Below are 20319 nucleotides of genomic sequence, written 5' to 3'. Positions count from 1 at the left end.
AGGCTCCAGATGCGGCCCCTGCAGCAATGGCTGGCGACGGTCTATTCCCAGTGCAGAGATCACCTGGACAAGGTCGTTACCATTCCCCTGTCGGTACTCATCTCACTGCGATGGTGAACCGATCACATGACCGTCCTAGAGGGGGTTCCGTTCGACACCCCCCATCACTCCATTGAGTTGGCATCAGGAGATGACATTACACGTAAATGTCAAAGAACTCAGGGCGGTCTGCTTGGCATGTGGAGTCTTCCTACCTCACCTGTCGGGCAAGGTGTTGAGAGTCCTGATGGACATCATGGCCTCGATGTTCTACATCAGTGTTTCCCAAACTTGGGATGCTGCTTGTTCAGGGAAAGCCCCTCGCGGGCCGGGCCAGTTTGTTTACCTGCCATGTCCACAGGTTCGGCCGATTGTGGCTCCCACTGGCCGCGGTTCGCTGTTCTTGGCCAATGGGGGCTGCAGGAAGCGGCGCAGGCTGAGGGATGTACTGGCCGCTGCTTCCTGCAGCCCCCATTGGCTGGGTGCAGCAAACCGTGGCCAGTGGGAGCTGCAATCGGCCGAACCTGCGGACGCGGCAGGTAAATAAACCGGCCCGGCCCGGCAGGGGCTTTCCCCGCACAAGCGGCATCCCAAGTTTGGGAAGCACTGTTCTACATCAACAGGCAAGGGGGAACACATTTGTTGACTCTCTGCCAAGAGGCACTCCATCTTTGGGACTTCTGCATCAGCCACAAAATCCATCTGGAAGCCTGTCACCTCCCTGGTGTCAAGAACACGCTAGTGGATCACCTCAGCAGGGACTTCTCTTCTCACCATGAGTGGTTGCTTCACCAGGAGGTAGCTGGCATGATCTTCCAGAGGTGGGGAACTCCCCATGGGGACCTGTTCGCCACCAGGCTAAACAGGAAATGCTACCAGTTTTGTTCGGGACAAGGCCTGGGCAAGGACTCCCTCTCCGATGCCTTCCTCCTGTCATGGTCAGGGAGCCTGATGCATGCATTCCCTCCGATTCCACTCATCAGCAGGGTCCTGGCAAAGATCAAGAGAGGCATGGCACAGGTTATCATGATCATCCCGGCGTGTACTCGCCAGCACTGGTTCGGCATGCTCATGAACCTGTCAGTGGCCCCTCCCTGGCCCCTGCCCAACGGACCGGACCTGCTGTCATAGGACCATGGTCGGCTCCTGTACCCCAACCTCATGTCTCTCCACCTCTCGGCATGGATGCTGCATGGCTGAACTCGGAGGAGTGGACCTGCTCGGATGAGATCCAACAGGTCCTCCTGGGAAGCAGGAAGCCCTCAACCAGACTGACTTACCTGGCCAAGTGGACGAGGTTGTCCCACTGGGCGTCCGAGTGTGGCATCTCTCCCTTGCTCTTCCGTACAGTCTGACTTAGACTACCTGCTTCATCTGAGGATCTAGGGCCTGGTGCACACTTCTATTAGAGTGCATCTCACGGCCATCTCCACTTTTCACCCACCGATCCAGGCCAGATGGTGTTTTCTCATGACAGGACGGTCAGATTCTTGAGAGGCCTCGAGAGACTCTTCCCACAGGTATGGACTCCTGTCCCACAGTGGGATCTTAACTTGGTCCTCTCTAGGCTCGCCAGCTCACCCTTTGAGCCACTGGGTTCCTGCTCCCTTTCCCACCTGTCACGGAAGGCTACGTTCCTGGAGGCGGTGACATCGGCAGGACAGGTCTCTGATATTAAAGCCTTGATCTCAGGACCTCCATACACTGTCTTCTACAATGATAAGGTTCAGTTGCGGTCCCACCCGGCCTTCCTGCCGAAGGTGGTATCCACCTTCCATATGAACCAGGACCTCTTCCTCCTGGTGTTCTGACCCAAACCACACAAGACCAGTGAGGAGAGGCGTCTTCACGCGCTGGACGTCCGAAGGGCCTTGGCTTTCTACTTAGAATGCACTAAGCTTTTCCTAAAATCGACTCAAATCTTCATTGCTACAGTGGATAGGATGAAGGGTCACCCGGTGTCCTTGCAGAAGATTTCCAATTGGATCACTTCATGCATAAGGACCTGTTACGACCTGGCAGGGGTTCTGCCACCGCCGATTGTCAGAGCCCACTTGATGAGAGCGCAGGCCTCTTTGACGGCCTTCCTGGTACACATCCCTATCCAGGACATCTGTAGAGCTGCAACGTGGTCTTCTGTCCATACATTCATGACTCATTATGCCATCACTCAGTAGGCCAGGGACGACACTTGGTTCCGCAGAGTGGTGTTGCAATCTACACGTCCGTGAACTCCTACTCACCTCCAGAGGTACTGCTTTGGAGTCACTAATATGGAATGGACATGAGCAAGCACTCGAAGAAGAAAAGACAGTTACCTTTTCCATAACTGGTGTTTTTTGAGATGTGTTGCTCATGTCTATTCCACAACCCGCCCTCCTTCCCCACTGTTGGAGTTTCCGGCAAGAAGGAACTGAGGGTCGTGGGAGCTGGTGACCCCCCTTATACTGTGCCATACGGGTGCCACTCCAGAGGGCGCCAAGGCAGTCCCCTACGGATACTGCTAAGGAAAAATCTTCCAGCACCGGTGCATGTGACGAGCACACACACCTAATATGAAATGGACATGAGCAACGCATCTTGAAGAACACTAGTTATGGAAAAGGTAACTCTCTTTTTCCCTAAGTTAACAAAACCTCTTCTTGAGGTGGCCACTGTCAGGGCTGGAAGCTGAAAATCTGACCAGTTTGTAAGTATGTGAAGCCTCTAACTCTTTTTATATATATAAAACTAGTACCCAGGACTTTTCTATGCAGCTAAACAATAATGGGTCCATGTATAAGTGTGAGTGTGGGAGAAAAATTTTAGACAATTATTTTTCACCTGCGGCAATCGTGGATCTTCATTTTGATGGGCAAAAGGGAAGGTATGCCTTAGGTCTTGGGAACTGGAAATGCTGGGGTATGATTTGTTGAAAATAAGTGTGTGCAATGTGTTTATAAGGCCACTTGGGTCTTGTATTTTGGGATGTAAGCCGATCTCCCCTCTCTATGCAGCATTACCTCGCTGGCCAGGTGCATTATGGGCTTTCAAACTTTCTCTGAGACATCAAGTAGTGGCCGTTCCTAGAGTAGACGGGTCTATGATCTTATCCTTGTGGTCCTATTTTGTGTTGCGATACCTAATAATGCCTAAGGAAATAAAATATAGTCATGTGTTTCCCTTTTTTTTTTTTTTTTTTTTGAATGATTGGCTGACTGCAGGTTCCAGGTAACTTTCATGTGTCAACACACAGTGCCACTGCACAGCCTCAGAATCCTGACATGACGCACATCATCCACAAACTCTCATTTGGGGATAAGTTACAGGTGAGTCCTCCATCCGGGCCATCTTGCTGTCTACAGGGGCAGAGGAACCAGTCTTATTTTTACTACATTTTGGAGCATTTTACAGAAGGGCTGTGTGTGGTGGGGAAGGGCAGGGAGGAGCTGTATTCTCATTCACAATAGAGAACTTAAAACTTTTGTGGCTGTGTTTCATCTCTAGATGTCACAGTGCTTTTGAAAAGATGGATAGGAAGCCCTATCCTTGCTGTACAGATGGTGATGGGAAATGGAGGCATAAAAAGGTTGTGATGTCACTGGCATCACTAGGAATAGAATTTAGGAATCCTGAGTCCAGATTCCCCGCTACAGCACTTGGCAAGTTGCTTTGAATATTCATTTTGCACATGTAGCTTCAGTTAGCGGCTTTGTGGAGGCTAGGCATGTATATCAAGGGACTACAATACCATAGGTGTGGTGGTTGAGAGCATATGCTACTGCAACAAATTCTAGCCCCATTGCCCTTCCTTTCGCTATACTTCTAAGGGAGATCAAAGATTAGAAAGTGAGACATCTAGCAACCTCCCCCTTCTCACAGGACAAATTGAGTGGTTGCTCAAAGCTGCCAGCCTACAGCTGGGGAGAAGGTGAATGTGTGCATTTGCCCTATGGCTAGCGTTTCACCTGGTGTGCTATATGTTATTGCATAATTCCTGACTTCTTAATGGAGACAACTCACACCTTTGTAATTTGCTTCCAGAAAGCTGACTTCATAGGGATACAAAGGTGCGTGCACAAACCTATTCCATGACTTACCCCCCAGTATGGCTTAAACAGAGCCTCTTTGTAATCCTGGTTCCTCAACACAGACATTTCATTATGCTGCTCCCTGTTCCACACATGCCTGCGTACTCCAAAATCTTTGTAATGCTAATGAGTCTAAAGCATTGCTTTGTCGTCCTCTATTTATTCTGCTCCTGCTTCCTTTAGGACATGTCTTGTGTTGGAGCACTGAAATATTAGCATATTGATTAGGAGGTTTAATGTCTGTAAAGCACTTTGAAAAGTATGAAAAATAAATCTCAACTTTAGTAGACATGGTGGTCCACTATAAGAGGAAGTGCAAATAGGGACTACTGCTGACTGCATGGGGAACATGTCCTATACGGGAATGTTCCCACCACTGCATCCTGCAGTCTTCGGAGAGTGTTAGCATGAATGTGATGAGAAGGCTGGGCAATTGGAGGGCTTTGGGCATGGAGGGGAACAGGCAGAAGATGTCTGATTGCAGACATTATGTCCCCCAGCATAGAAGTATTTAGTACATCATATAGTCTGCCACTCTCCCAGATGTAGCTGGCTATTGGTGTGTGCCATTACAGGTTGATTCGGAAATCTCATGCCTCTAAATAACACATGCTGTTCAGTCACCTCCGTCTCTTCATGCATGTGTGCGCACATGCTGCTGGCACAGTAAGCAAAACCCATGAGCTAAAGGGCATGTGACATGGGAGGAGATGTTCATTACTCTGCTTCTAGCTAGACTGAGCAAGCACTCAGCCACTGAGGGTGCGTCTATGCTGCAGGCGGAGTGTGCTTCCTAGAGCAGGCACATAGATGCACTAGTTCTGCTTGAGCTAGCATGCTAAAAATAGCAGTGTAGCCACAGTAGCATGAACGGCAGCTCAGGCTAGCCAACCATGCACAAGCTCACCTGACCTCCTGGGTATGTACTTGGGTGGCGAGCCTGAGCCACCACCACAGCCACCCTGTTTTTTTAGCATCCTAGCTGAAGCAGAGCTAGTGGGTCTGCACTGGGGGAAACATACTCCAGCTGCAGCAAAAGACGTATCCTGAGTGATTTTGTGAGGTGGGGGGTGTGGATCATTTTAATGTGATCTGGATATGAGTGAGCTTTCTTTGTTCAGTGTTTATCTTAGGGTATCTGCTGTTTAATAGTGGGTTGAAGGGCTTGCCTGATTCCCTTGTTCCTTATCGTGTCATGGCCTGAAATGGGAGTTTTTCATAAACTCCAACTGCAAAAACCTCCCAGATTATCCCTCAAGGGATCTCCCCACCTCCATTTGCTGACAGACTAGGACAATATTTATCCCCTCTCTCCAATAGTGAAAAGCCCACTGGAGTCTCAGAGGTTGTGCTACTTTAGGCTTCATTAACCTTTTCTACATTTCATCTCAGTACTGCCTGAATTTGAAGTGCAGAGCTCAAAATGGGGCGGGGGTGTTCTCTCCAGTACTCTGACAGCGTGCTCTAGTGCATGGGATTGGTGTTCAGTAGATCAGGGTCTAGTCACTTACCTGTATCGTACAGATTTTTTGTGACCTTGGGTAGATCATTTAACAACTCGGTGCTTCGGTTTCCCTGTCTGCAAAATGGGGCTATCTCCTGCCATCCATGACCAGATTGGAGGGTGGCTGGGAAATGGTGGCGGTACTCCTCCAAGCTGTGCCCACAAAATAAGCTCTGTTCACGTGAGTCACCAAAATCAGATGCCACTCACTGTAAATGTTGCTGATGATCAAATTATGATTGCGCGGAGCCTTGGGCTTAGCTCCTCTCCAATCTGGGATGTGTGTCGCGGGGGTGGAATCTTCCAGGCACCCCCCTACTTGTGGCACAAAAATGAGACGTTGCTCTCAGTAAACTACTGGTCTGGGATCCTCGCTCTCCTTGTTTACACAGAAGAATGAAATAATTTAAAGGGCAGTTTTTTTTGTGTTGTAACTATGCCCTCTTGAACCCTAGCCTCGCAGGACATTATACCTAGAGCTTGTGGGTTTTTGACATTGGAAGAACTTGGAATGTTTTCCAGACACTGGACATTTGCCCCCAAAGTCTGTTGTTTGTGCCTTGACTGTGTGCTGTTGTGTATGGCCTCCTAGGCCTTGTCTGTACTAGGCAAACTTACAAAAAGTATCCCACCAGTTTTAGCGCTGTTTCAGCTGAACTGTCAGCAAAACAGGTGACCACCAGAATTCAGACAAGGATCCAGCAACCCATTTTTACCAATATTTTAGCTAAACTTTCTGAAAAGCAAGTCTAATTGAAATAGTGGTTTAAGACTGGTCTGGCTGCTGGAACCTTGTCTAAACTATGTTTCCGATTGGTTTTAATAGTGGCTGAAGCTGAATTGGTGGAAAACGTTTTGTAAATTTCCCTAGTGTAGACCAGGCCAAAGTACCAAGTGGAGCAGAAGCAAGTGACGTGCTACCCACTGAGATGAAGGAAATTGGGGGAACTTTTATATGTATCATGTGTCTTAGAACTATTATTGAGTGACACATCTTGCCCTGGCCTTACCCTGGTAGTTTAAACTTAACTCTGATGTCTTGTGTGTACCTTAGGAAGGGTTGGATGGTTCATGGAGTTATATAATGCACAGACAGTCCTCTGAAATAGATGTTTACCTGAGCTCATCCCTTCTGAACTAGTTTTGAATTACCACAGCTGCCTGTAAATATGCTGAGCTAAGCCAGCAGTCCATACACACATCCATGCATCTATGCCTGCTAAACACCAGCTGCCTTGCTTTTCCACCTCTTCAAGGTACTATGACATTGAAAACCACCAGGCATTCTGCTGGCATGGTGCAGTGGTTGGCCGCTTGTAGTGCAGCCAGCATCTCGGGTAGATCAAGCATGTATGCTTCCTCACTGACATATGCTCCCTCCTTTAGATTATGTAGAGGTCACAGTTATTAGGCAGACTCCTATCCTGAGCTGCCCCCAAAGTATCCCCTAATACGAGGACACTTCTGCTTGACCATTAATTCCTTTGTGTAGTCACTTCAGAGTGTGGCTCCTTTTGGAGAAGGAAAGTATTCAGAGTTGTTTTCAAAAAGTACCTGATTCTGCCAGGATTACCTGTTCAGCTATTAATGTGCTCTACCCTCTGATCTGAGGCTTGAGGCTTCATGTTCCCTGCCAGGACTTCTACTGGATGTTGATGCTGAAGGAGTGGTTGGAAGAGCTGCTGTGTCATAACAGGTGCCATCTTTCAGATGAGACCTTAAAGTGATGCCCCTTCTGCCTGTCTCAAAGGGCTTTCCTAGTAGAAGTTTGACTCCTATCACATGTATCAAGAAGAGCTGAGGTTTACTCTGTTGCCAAGTCAAATATTCCCCCTCTCTAGATGTCCAAAGATGTGTGAGCTATAGCACAGAATGCTGTCTGCCTGCCTAGTTACTATACTGCTACTCTCCAACTCGACACTGTGCAAGCCTTTTGAGATACCAGCAGTCTCAAAGACATTATAGAAGACCCATTTTGCTTCCAGTTATGTTTGTCACCTGCATGTTACCTGTTCCATCAGTTCAGCTTAATGAGAAACAAGGAATTTGTCTTGCTAGAATTTTCTTTCTTAGGATATTGATAAGGGACCTTGTTAGCTTGTTTCTTTCCCAAACCATCTTGCTGTGGAATAGTGATCAGGGGAACATGCCGTAGGATCAGGTGGATGTGTCCTAAGCAGTCAAGTGCTTACAGCTGTTGGCAGGATGGTGGGCAATGCAAATTGGTGCAGTGACTTGTTAATGCAGTGAAAGCTAGAAGGACACAACTCTTCCTCCAAACAAAACTGCTTATCTGTTGTCTGTCAGTAATTTCCTGGCTAGTGGATATCTCTTCTCCTTCTGTATATCTTAATGTGGCATGTGTTACCACTGCAACCCTCTGACTACAGTTACAGGACCTCTGTATAGCTTTCACCATTCCAGAAATTTCCCAAGTCAATGATTCTATTGGTGGATGTTGGTCCTTATTGTTTTCAACTAATTCCATTAGCCTGTACCTTAGAGGAGTGGGGAGTAATGGGGGAATCCAATTGATCTGTGGTGAGGGGTTGGGAATGCCTAACGCTTGCATGCCTGGAACCAGCTGCTAAGGAATGGATGACCTAGCTGGCATGTCGCCTTACCCTCTTCCAAGACATAGTGTGTGTTTGTTCTAGGAATGCGTCTGAGTGAAAGCTATAGAAAGCTCCAGGTTCTGCCCTGAATTTGAATCTTTAAAGTGTGACTCCCAGCAGGCTATAGTCTCTACGTTTTATTTGCATGTGATAGAATGATGAGAGCTTGCTAGTGCAAGCTTTTATTCTCCAGCTGGGAGATTGATCCTAATTATGGGTTGATGACACCACCCACCAACGCAGACTGGTGTGCGATGATGTCATAGTTTGCCATGGTGACTCACCTCAAAGCTTCAGACTGACTTGTGTTTCCCCACCAGTCGCTTCCAATCTGGGAGTGCTCCCTTGGCTGAAGCAATTTAGAGTGGACATTAATGTTAGATCTTTGGAGATTGATCTTACAACCTCACCAATTGGAGCCAATCCTTATGGTAATGGTCACTGAAAATAATTTGTGCCTTTTTCTCATTGGGTTGAGGCTTTGCATTCGGGAAGACTGAGTCAAACTGGAGCCTTCAAAGGTGGGGAAGCAAAAGCCAAAAGCACTAAGTATATGATATAACCACTGTATGTGTTTTCTCGCTCTCCAGGTCCAGAACATTCATGGAGCATTCAATGCCCTGGGGGGAGCAGACAAGCTCAGCTCAAACCGTATGTATTGTCAGTGCTGTCAGGGCTTAGCCAGCCCACTGATGGTGGGCAAAGGCAAAATAAAAACCAGGATATTAGTGCAACACTGATTAGGGGGCCAGAAAAGCAATCAAAGGGACCCCTGCATCAGTGAATGGGATTTCCATTCCCACCCCTGACCCTAGGGAAGGCCTAATACACAGGGTCCTTTGCTACCTCCCCTCTTGCACCCTGGATTTTGTAGTAGGTGGCATTCTCTGCAGCTTGATTATGATCATCTGCTACAAGAGGGACTAGCTGGGTATGACATGGCTTGTCGCAAGTCTGAGCAGGGGGCTTATGGTATTTGCATCTGTATACTGCTCTTCTAACCCCCACCCACTTGCTACTGCTACCACCGTTACCACTAAAATCACCCCTATCCTTTACTAATAGCTGTCATGAGCTCCCACCCTCCTCTGGGGGGCATGGGCTTTTTCACTGGCTAATCTATCCTTTCCCTTTCTGCCTCATAGCCCTTGCATCTCACGATTATATACTGAAGATAGTCCCCACTGTGTATGAAGATATAAGCGGCAAACAGCGGTACTCATACCAGTATACTGTAGCAAACAAGGTAAGGCTGGAGGTGACTGTTACATAGGGTGGCCGTTGGGGAAGAAAAACCCAATGAGTTCATAGGAAGCTCTTTTCTTTACAAAGCTCAATCCATGCTATTGGTATTGCGCTCTGTTTATAAAGCATTTGTGTTTGGTAGCATACAGTAACCTCTGCTGGAAGAGTGAGGAACTGAATTGCTTTAGAACAAGGACTCTTGCAGTCACTCTTCTATACTTAGCACCAGCTACATTATAGTAGCATGAGAATTTTTCTCAGCGCCTTTTCTCAGCTAATTATTCTTTCTCTGGAGAATTGTTGCCTTGCAGTTCACTCTCTCCTATGTGAGCTTAACTCAAGTCCATATATATTGTACCTAAAACCTTCATTGCCTGAAGTAATTCTAGATCAGGGATCGGCAACCTTTGGCACGCAGCCCTCCAGGGTAAGCCCCCTGGTGGGTCGGGCCAGTTTGTTTACCTGCCGCGTCCACAGGTTCGGCCGATCGCAGCTCCTGTTGGCCTGGAAGGGCAAACAGCGGCCAGTGGGAGTTTCAGAGAGATTTATTGCCTGGTACTCTCCTTCTTTTTACAGTGTGGGAACCTGGCAGGCCATTCCCATGACTGAATTGATTGGGGCTAATTATTTTCCCTTTAAAGAGCCTTTAGACTCTGAAAAATTAACTATTATTTTAACACATAGCGCAAACGTAATGCATTGTTTATGGGAGTACTGCCCTTTGCTAGTCACTCGAAGGTGGGCAGGGTTCTTGCTCTTCATGTCTGTGGATGTTTCTGCAGGACATCTCTTGATTGCATTGGCCCAGTGGAGCATCGAGTGGCTCTTACTTCCCTTCAGACCATTCGCATGCAAATTTATTGTGTCCATTCTACTTGAGGGTTCTGAGACTGCCATTCTGCTAAAATATCCACTCATTTATTTTGCTCTCATGAGCTGTGCCAAGACTAGTGATAGTCTGCTGTGCTTTCTGCTTGTGCTGTACAGAGTGTCCTGACAGTTTGGATGGCTTTCTCTCCCTGGATAGAATGTATTCTTTCTGTTTAATGTTACAACCACTCTTCAGATAAGACTCTCTTGCAACACAAGTTCTGAAATTAATTAGGAAAATATACATCCTGAGCTGCTGATCTCGATACTTCTGTGAGCAGGATTGCAGTTGGGGCCCTCAGCCAAGACTGTATCATCAGGACTGTGTTGCTGAGGGCGGAGGTAAGGAAGGAAAAAATGAGGTCAGTTCTGTCAAAACTGTTCTCTTCATAACCAGAGTTCAGGCAAATGGAGCTGCGTCTGCATTTTCTGTGCATTTTAAAAAGGTCTCTGATTACTGCCTCTGCTCTAGACTCCCATGCCGGTAAGAGGGAAGCAGGAATCGGAAGGAAGTCTTTGGAATAGTCTGGCATAGATGCCCTACCCATGAGGTGGTTCTCTACCATGATGGAGATGTGTGCGGACTGTCTGTCTCCTCTCCTACGTTATCTCCTAGATCTTCTGTTTCCTCTCCACCCAAAGCCACCACTACAGTTCTGGCATCAACCAGTTAGCTCTGCTAGGAGCCCTTAAAATATGCTGGTCTGGGTCCCCTCCTGTTCTGTCCACTGAAGCTCAGTCCACCTCCTCTGGAACAGACTTCAAAAGGAAGGAAAAATCCCTGTGGGGTTGATGGAGCACGATGGTGCTGCTTAAGTTGATTCCCTCTCCCTTTCCTGAGAAGAGATCATCCTGTTCGTGTTATACCTGTGGACACGTCTTTGTTAGTCCTTCGTCCACCTCTCTAGGGTTGTTGTTGTCCCTACCTCCTGAAGAGTTGGGTCTAACAGTCAAAAGTGGCACACATGTCACAGGAAGGGGTGTCTGCTGGGATAAGGGCCGGAATGTGCAGGGCATGCTCAGGTATTTCTCAAAGATTTGCTGTATTTCAAAGAGAATTCTCCTCCTCGACTTGTCCGTCTGCTCATATCAGTGGCTGGTATTTGTCTTTGTGTTGAGGGCACAGTTAAAATATTATACGGCAAATCATCTAAATGTTTTCTTGGTGAGACCTGATAGAACTAAGATGTATTTTCAAAGCAGGTTTTAGAAATCCCTTTCACAGTGCTGGTTTCTCCATAATGGTGGATGATCTGTCTTTTGCTGGAGAGCTGCCCTTTGGCTGATACTTCACACGTACCTGCTATATAGGAAGTGGATTAAAGGGCCCTGTCCACAGTGAAGCTAAGAGTGTCTCTGCTCAACAGATTTAAAAAGGTGTTTGCAAACTCTCTGCTACATTAGGTCCCCTCCTTGCCTAGAGCAAGTTTCTTAACATGGTTTAAACACGGCTCTGTCCCATTTGCACTGGGCAGGCAAAAATCTGTTTGTATCTCAATGTGGTTGGGGCCTCAGATACAAGGAAAGCTTTGTTGTTCTGAATGCATGGGGCAGGCTGACAAGCTGGTGTAAATTAAATTCCCTTTGTATTGCTTAACTTACCAGTGGGTTAGCTGCAGTTTAATTTTAATAGTGCTAGAACTCTATCTAAAACCACTTGGAAAATCCATGTATCCACTTGGGGCTGATCCAAAACTGTCTTTTTTTTTTTTCATTGACTTCAGTGGGCTTTGGATTAGGGTCATACTGAGTGGCATTTTTTGTTCTCTGCCACATCACCATGCTGTCAGTATTGTTGAGTATAGTCATTCAGAAATGAACAAGTTACTCTTCTTAGTGTAATCGTTATGGGTAATTATTATCTCCTGATAGAATGTTGCAATTTTCCTGGGTAGGAATGAGGAGCAGCCCAGTGGAGTCAGTTCTGAGATCAACTTCTTTGAAATAAAATTGCTCACGCTTTCTGCCTTCCTCTCTCCCCACTCTCTTTTTCCAGGAGTATGTTGCCTACAGTCACACTGGCCGCATTATCCCCGCTATTTGGTTTCGCTATGATCTGAGCCCCATCACAGTGAAATATACAGAGAGGCGGCAACCTTTGTACAGGTTTATCACATCGGTGAGTTACTTTAAGCCTGTGACTCTTCCTTCTTGCCCTCTCCTGCTCTTCCCCTGCCCTCCTTGCCAATCTGGGAACTGAGTTCCTGCTTCAGAGCACTATGACAGGAGCTGAGAGTAAAGCTGAGCTCTTCCTTAGCCAGCTTATACGTATCGAAATTGGAGGGAAAAGTGGAGCATCCGATAAGAGAGGATCAAGCTTTGATGGTTTGATTTAACCGCTTTGGCATAAAAGAATGACAAATATCCTGCACCAGCGGTACCCATACTCTTTTTGCCCATTGCATTGGGAGGGAAGGGAGGCACACTGGCAATATGCCAGAAACATGGGGACAAAACCTAACTGACACACAATAAGAGCAGACTGCAGCAGACCTCCTCTCTAATAATGGGACCTAGCTTGTACAGACTAAAGGACCCATCGTGCTGTGTACCTTGGCTACTCAGAAAAATGTGCAGCATTACATGCTGGGACATGTAAGCTTCATGTGTTTATGATAAACTGACTGAAATAACCTGACTTTGGTGGCGCCCAAGACCTGTAGTTTGGAACTGGGGTTTGAATATTTGAATTGTAAACATAAATGGTGCTTTATCAGATGTGCTGTGCTCTGTCCCTAGGAGGCTTCGGTTTTTGGAGTTCTCAATAAATATTAAATTCCTTTCAATCAGCTTTAGAGATGGATCAAAACACCCTCAAACTCTGATGCAGAAGAGTTGAGATCCAGAACTTCATGGTTTGGGCCCTTTTTTAATTAGCATGTCTGCCTGGTCTCAAAGTGTGGTCAATAGGTTAAAACATTAGGGCTTAGTAACCTGGTTGCTAATGCTTCTTGCTGTCCTTCTCCCTCCCAAATTGTGGTCCCATGGTCTTTTCTTTTTGGGGGAGGTAGGTAGCATGGTTTGGAACCTGGGACTGGTCCATACTTCAGTACTCTGCACTGCTGTTCACTATCATGTCTATTTGCTTGTTGCTAAGAGGTCATCTTATGGTTGGGAACAACTGTAGCATCTGTGTTAAATAAAACACTGTGCTTCAAAATTGTCTAAGTATCTGGTGGGGAGAATGTTCCAGACTTTTCACTTTCCTCCCCTGACTACCACCAAATTTGCCTTCCAAGTTTAGGTGGCTCCATTTGGGCTGTTCTATGTTAATATTTGTTATATTGAGACCTGAGGGTAACAGTACATCCATGGCAGCTTTAGTCCTGTTACTTGAGGTTGACTGATGTCACTCGTGTGTCAGACCTTTTGTATTTACCTACCATGCAGATCTTTGCTATATCAATGGGACCCTCTAGCCAGGATGCAGTTCCAGGTCATGTCTCCCTTATGTTTATCTAGGCTGAGAAGTCTAAGGTTTGGTTTGATCCCCTGTGTGTGCGTGTGCTGGCTTCTTCGGTTTGTCGATGCAGGTGTGGGGAAGCTTTGTGAAAGGATCAGGGAGAGCAAGGTTGCCGGGGATTAAGATGCCTTGGTCCTCAGCTTTCTTGTCCTATCTCAGTGACACACGATGATCTGTCATCATTCCTATCATTCTAGCTCTTCCGAGTAGTATTACCAGCCTGGCCTTCTTCATCACGATTGCCCCGGAGACTGGCTCATCGTCACTGGCATGCTGAGGCCACAGCATTCTGATCCAACAGAAGATTATCTGCTTGTGGCAGCTGGAGTTATTGTTGAGTGAGGCAGGCTTCAGAAACCCCTCAGCTCTTGCCTATGCAGCAGATGCTTAGTTAAAAACCACAGAAGGGGGCTATGGAGGGAGCACCTGCCATTCCTTATTGAGCAGCCTGTTTACTAGACTGTGGTCACACAGTCGTCACAAAAACACTGCAGTTCTGAAATATGTTCTTGGAGGTGTAGCTGGAAAAAGACTCTGTTGGACTCTGAGAGGCTTTGGTAGGGTTGTAAATGTAAACCTGTTTGTTACCACAAAGGCAGCTGAATTTTTAGTTTCTGAGTCTGTAGGAACCCTAAGCATGGGTGTCTGTTGGAAGAATGATGTAGATGTTGAATAGTGGGTGCTAAGATCTACCAGCTGTGTTTAGGGAGGTACTGGGAGGTCAGGTAAGAAAGAAGTGTTGGCACTATGCAATATAGTTCCAGTGGACTCTTGTGCTGCTGTTGTCCTTACCATATTTGTTCTGTGGATAAACAGAGGATGTCTGACATCGTGCACTAGCATGGAATTTCTTTTTAAAATCCCAAAGCAGCTGAGACTGATACATCAGAACACACAGCGCTGTACCATATGTTATGGCCTTCATTACTGCCATCCGAACTGCAGTGCTGTTCTAGTCTAACACTTGTTAACTTGTGGCCGCACCTTTTGTTTCCAGTGACATTAAGAACTTCATTCTGTGACATGCAAGAGGTCTAATCTATACATGGCAAAAAGTATTGTGCTAGAAAATGCTTTAAGTATCCCATTTTAACAAATATAGTGTTAAGCACAATTTAGCACTAAGTGAAGACCAGGGCTACCATGATTACCATCATGTCAACTGGTTGTGAACCCTACAGTTAGTCACAAACAGCTGACACAACGTTAAACTTGACGTTCCTTGTCTAAATGAATGCATCCGATGAAGTGAGCTGTAGCTCACGAAAACTTATGCTCAAATAAATTTGTTAGTCTCTAAGGTGCCACAAGTACTCCTTTTCTTCTTGTCTAAAGAGCTTTAACATCATGGTAGTTAATGTGTTGGTTAACAGAGTGACATTTTGCAGTGTAGACAAGTCATTGGTGGATAAAGGTGTAGGTATATGCAACATTTCACATTTTATCAGTTGTGAGCTCCCCTAGGTGGTTGGCCAGAGAGCAGCCTTTTAGTCCACAGGGTTAGCTCTGGGGGAGGAGTAAGCAGATAGTTACAAAGGAGCAATGTAGGAACCCCCAATCCCAAGGGAAGATTAGGAAAAGATGCCTAATATTAGAGGGCTCTTCATTCTAGCAGGCAAAGGCATAAGAAGATCCAGGGGCTGGAAGTCAAAGCTAGAAAAGTTCAAACTGGAAATAAGGTGCAGATTTTTAGCAGTGACCACAATTAAGCATCACAACAGCTTATTGAGGAGCGTGGTGGACTCCTCATCACATGAGCTCTCTTAGAATAACACCGAGTTTTGATTTAAATACATGCGCACTAGCTCCACAACAAGTTATTGAGCTCAGGGCAGGGATTACTGGATGCAAATATATTGCCAGTTTTATGGAGGAAGTCAGACTACATGATTATAGTGGCCCCTTCTGCTCTTAAAATCTGATCATGAAGAAACCCTGAAGATCCTCAGTATGGTATTTCACTTAGGGAAGACAGAGCCATGTTGCCATTGCCCTTCTTTCATCTTCCCTTCATTATACCCGTGCAGCCTTCCATTACTAGGAACTGCACTGTAGTCCCCTAATCATATCTGTTAAAATTCTCCAATGTGCTGCCCATGTTATCATCACATGATCACTCACTGTTGTCTCCCTGCACCCTTACTCCCCTTCTTTTATTTGTCTTCCCCCATGGTGGGATAGGCGTAAATATCTTAAGGCAGCTACTGGTCATTCTATCTATAAAGCTTCTTTGCACCCATGGCACTACACAAGTAACTAATAGTGTAGTGCCTGCTTCCTGTGAAGCCCACCGTAGAACAGGACTCTGAGCACATATTAGAACCTCACTGGTGGACTGTGACAAATAAATTACATAGCATCGCTTCTGTATTGACCCAGAGAGAGACCTTGTGTATCGCCTCTTTTGTTGGTCACAGCAAACTCAAAATCTGTGTGTGCTGGGAGGCAGAGTCCAATCACATGCCAGGTGTGTGTGAGTCATAAGCACTCAGCAGTACAGAGCTGTGCAGATGAATATGTATTTTTCTGTGAGTTCCCCCCACCCTCTTGTGGCGGCACTAAAGTCAGATTTTCCTACCATCTGATGCAAACTGTAAAAGCATTTTTTGTGGTGTAAAATCTCCTGTCAGCTGATCTCCTGTGGACTGAAATAGCCCACCTCCTCAGCTGTCACTTTCCCTGAAACGTCACCATGCGTCACATTCACAGGGGTGGCAAGGGAGAGGGGCAGAGTGTGTAGAGTGTACTCGCTCCCCAAAACTATGAATTAAGTCTCTGACAGGTGCTCTGGTTTCTGAGGCTTTCATCTGCCAGAATGCCAGCTGTGCTGCAAGAAACACATCACCCGGCCCCACCGTCACTGAGGCATCTTGCTGTTTCACTGAGCTCATAGGACACAAATATCACTGGTTATAAATATGTTTATAAATGAGTGATTTCTTCCCCACTGCTCTCTCATCATTAGTCTGTCATTAGAGCTGTTTATTACTGTAACAAACTCCCTACCTAACTCGGCCACTGCTGCTCGTCTGTGTGGCATACCAGTGGGATTTGTTCTGTGGCAAATCGGATATGGTGCAATAGGCCTAAATCGGGGTTGGCTCCCTCCCAGCGAAGTTGCACAGCTAACTTCCCTATAGCTGCTGACCCTTCGCCCTGAAGCTTTAAATAATTTTATTCTGTTTTCCCATCCATCGCTAAGATCTGGCATGTGTCCAAATCCTCCCTCTTCCTGAGCAAAGGAAGCACTGCAGTTTGTTCACCTTTCACCAGCTCCAAGATTCACTATCGTTCAGTGAGCCACCCCAGGCTGCAGTCTGAATGACATACAGAAAGACTACATTAAAAGAATATTAAGGTTGCAAAGGCAAGCACGCGTAAGTTAGAAACCGTAGCAACTTTAATTTGGGCCCCTTGTTCGTATGCATTATTATAGAGTCTCTCATTACATGAACACATACTATTTTTACTGACTCATTCGTTGCCCAGGATGGATGGTGCTCACTGATGGGATATCTATTCAATATTTCTTTTTATCCCCATCATTCAGGTCTGGCCCATGCCTTATTTACTGCATACAATTTAAACCTCGCACTGAATACAGAATTATTAATTTCCTCATGGGCTTTTCTATGGTGCTCATCATTATAGTATTGAATGCTTCACAAATATTTATTAATTTTATCCTCACAGCATCCCTCTGTAGCCAGGTTGGTATCAACCCTGTTTTACAGATGGGGAACTGAAGCAATATAAAGGAGATATATTGATTATAAAAGAGACTAGTAGGCCAGAAGTTTGGCCTTCATATTTTGGATGCCCTCACTCAGACACGCAGAGCCTGACTTTTCAGAGTACTTAACATTTTAGATGTTCACAGAACAGCTCCTATTAATTTTAGCCACAGCTGTGAGCACTCAGCACTTCCACAAATCAGGCCCCAAGTGATTCAAGGTGGGCACTCAGAAAATGAGAAACACACAGCTAGTGGCCCCCTGGGAAAAGTTTGGTTGTGACTTGCCCAGCATCACATAGGAACTCTGGTAGAGGCAGGGATAAGAATCCGTTTCTCCAAGGTGGCATTTGACTTCCTTAACCATAAAATCCACTGCTTATTTTTTCTTGCAGTCTCCTGCCTCATTCACTGCACACTTTGCAACTTCTGTAACAAATGAAGCAGGCGGGGCCAACAGCCTCATTTACTAGACAGCCCTGATTCATTCCTGGAACACCATTCATCCTGTGCCTGAATGAGGCAGAGGTCTTGTGAAAAATAGTATGTGATCATGTAATTAAAGACTATATCGAAGTTCATATATATGCAGACAGAGTGGGCAGAGGGGGAATTAGGGTTGCATTAGCAACCTTAAAGCTGTTTCCTAATTTTTGAGCATGTGACTATTAAACATGTGTTCTTTTAACATAGGGTTTTTCATGTAATTTCCCAAATTTTTCGAAAAGCAATCTGGAAAAAACCCCACGTAGAACCATATTGATCCCTATACCATCATGGGCCATCAGCACAATTGGAACCATTAGTTCCACAGAACAGACATCTGCCCTTTAAGCTAATTAAGTGTTAAATGATTTTGGCCTGCTATTGCTGTGTGCACCAGCTACTAGAGTGTGATGAGACACACTGTATTGGTGGTTTTACAGGTATTTGCCAACAGAGGAGTACTGGGACTCAGGATTCCCAGGTTCTGGAGAAGAATATGTTTTAGTAATTACGGATTCTTCTGATTCTGTCCCCTAGCACGTCCCCAGCCCTCCCCAAATTGTTTCCTTCTGTCACATTCCTCCTCTGCTCCTGCCCTCACTTTAATCCTCCACCCTCCCAAGTCAGGTTTCCTCCTTCTCCACGCTGCCTGGGCACCTGCAGAGGGAGCACTGAGAGCACAGGAAAGGCAGTCGCCTTGCATACAGTTCTGGTGCTGGGCACCACAGTGGCCCCCAACAGCTGTGAGGAGCAGTTGCAAAGAAAGTCCTGGTCAGCCCCAGGCCAGAGAATGCTGTGAGCTCTGGTGGGGTGGAGTATGCTCAGCACGATTGCTACAGAGCTCTGTGGGCATGGAATGTTCAGAAAATTTTGCTATCAAGCTCTTTGCAAACTTCTAGTGAGCAAGTACAATTGGTGATTTTCCAAGGCTTAGAATTCAGGCAAATTGGGTAAATTTTCATAGGGACACCAAAAAACACCTCTGACTTCCAAGGCAACCCCCCTGTGACATTTCTAGTCCTTGCTCCAAAGCATGAAGGTGCTAGAGCTTCTCAGTGAAATAGTTGTGAGTTTTTTAACACTGGAAAAACATTTTTCCCTAAGCTTGTTTTTCTTTCCTGTTGTGTTGACATTTAATTAATTAAATAATTCAGCCTGAGTTAGACACCCAGAATGGAAAACTTCAGCCTGAACAGTTAGTTTGGCAAAGTCATAAACAATTGAAAATGGGCTCTTACAATGGAAAGTGTTAGATGCCTTAACTATTGTGTCGCTGCCAGCTCTACCTCTTATTCGTCTCCGTCCTTTACGAGCTGAACAACACACGTTCGCCCTGCATTGCAAAATGCTCTACAATAAATAAGGGAAGGCAGACAGCTATGGATGATAGAAAGCTGCAGTGGACAGATGTTGTGTGGTGACTAAATTAAAAGTCGGCTTGCCAGAATTTGATTTTTATTTTTTTGTCAATTCAGTGGCTGATACAGATTTTTGTTTTTAACCTTTTTCTGATTGAATGGTTTAAAATAAATGTTCAGTTTCATAGCCGTGCTGCAAGGGGCTCCCTGTGCAACCGTGGTGGGGCATTGATAGCAGGACTGCAGGGGCCCATGAGAGCAGGGCTGCAAGGGGCGCCCTGCGTGACTGCAGGGCTAGTGACTCCCGATCCCTGCAAGCATAAGGTGGGGGAACGGTTGCAGTCCTGGCAGGGCAAAGCAGAGGACTGTAAAGAGGAGGCCAAGTCCCTGGCCACAGGGGAGGCCATCTTGCTGTTGAATGGCTCCTCCCTGGGGATAGCCCCCCACGCTCCCAGCCAGTGAGTAAGTGAGATGACAGCTTGACAGCAGGGGGCTCCACGGATGGCCGTAGGGCCGGTGACCCTGGATCTTTGCAGGCACAAGGTGCTAGGGCGGGAGGCTGCATTTGCTGATTGTTACTGATGGATATATGGAGTGTCGGGTGAAATCGACTTTTGCTGTCAGCTAACCATTTAAATCAAATCCTGCCAAGCCTAGTTAAAAGCCATTGTGCTAAAGCTAGTTGGGGAGGGATTTAAGTGCCATAAGGGAGAAGAGATTTTTCTGCTGAGATTTGAAAATAGCTGAGTCTATGAAACAGAGAGAGAGGCTGTTTGTCAATCAGTGTAGCATCAGGAAAGGATATTGTACCATCAACTGCAAGACTACGGAGGGACAGAACCACCAAAGTGAGGTGAGTGTATGGAGGGATAGAATCACGACCAGGCCAGTGAGTCAGCAGGAAGGGAGAGTAGTGAGATTCCAGAGGGCTACTCT

The 20319-nt window shown here is 46.2% G+C and overlaps 1 protein-coding gene across 3 annotated transcripts in view; it reads left to right on the top strand.

Moving 5' to 3' along the window:
* ERGIC1 (endoplasmic reticulum-golgi intermediate compartment 1) overlaps positions 1–20319 on the top strand; it is a 103360-nt gene that overhangs the window by 79799 nt on the left and 3242 nt on the right. For 2 of the 3 annotated variants that reach the window (XM_007062354.4, XM_037906442.2), the window contains 4 exons: positions 3243–3347; positions 8819–8879; positions 9374–9474; positions 12340–12462. In XM_007062354.4, coding sequence (XP_007062416.1) covers positions 3243–3347; positions 8819–8879; positions 9374–9474; positions 12340–12462 — 390 coding nt within the window. The remainder of the gene's footprint in view (positions 1–3242; positions 3348–8818; positions 8880–9373; positions 9475–12339; positions 12463–20319) is intronic. The other variant, XM_027824767.3, reaches the window with a different exon arrangement.

The sequence above is a fragment of the Chelonia mydas genome, chromosome 8 (genome assembly GCF_015237465.2).
Source record: "Chelonia mydas isolate rCheMyd1 chromosome 8, rCheMyd1.pri.v2, whole genome shotgun sequence".
In the NCBI taxonomy this organism is placed as follows: Eukaryota; Metazoa; Chordata; order Testudines; family Cheloniidae; genus Chelonia; species Chelonia mydas.
Note: the sequence above shows the minus strand (reverse complement) of the source record. Positions and strands in the feature narration are given on the sequence as shown.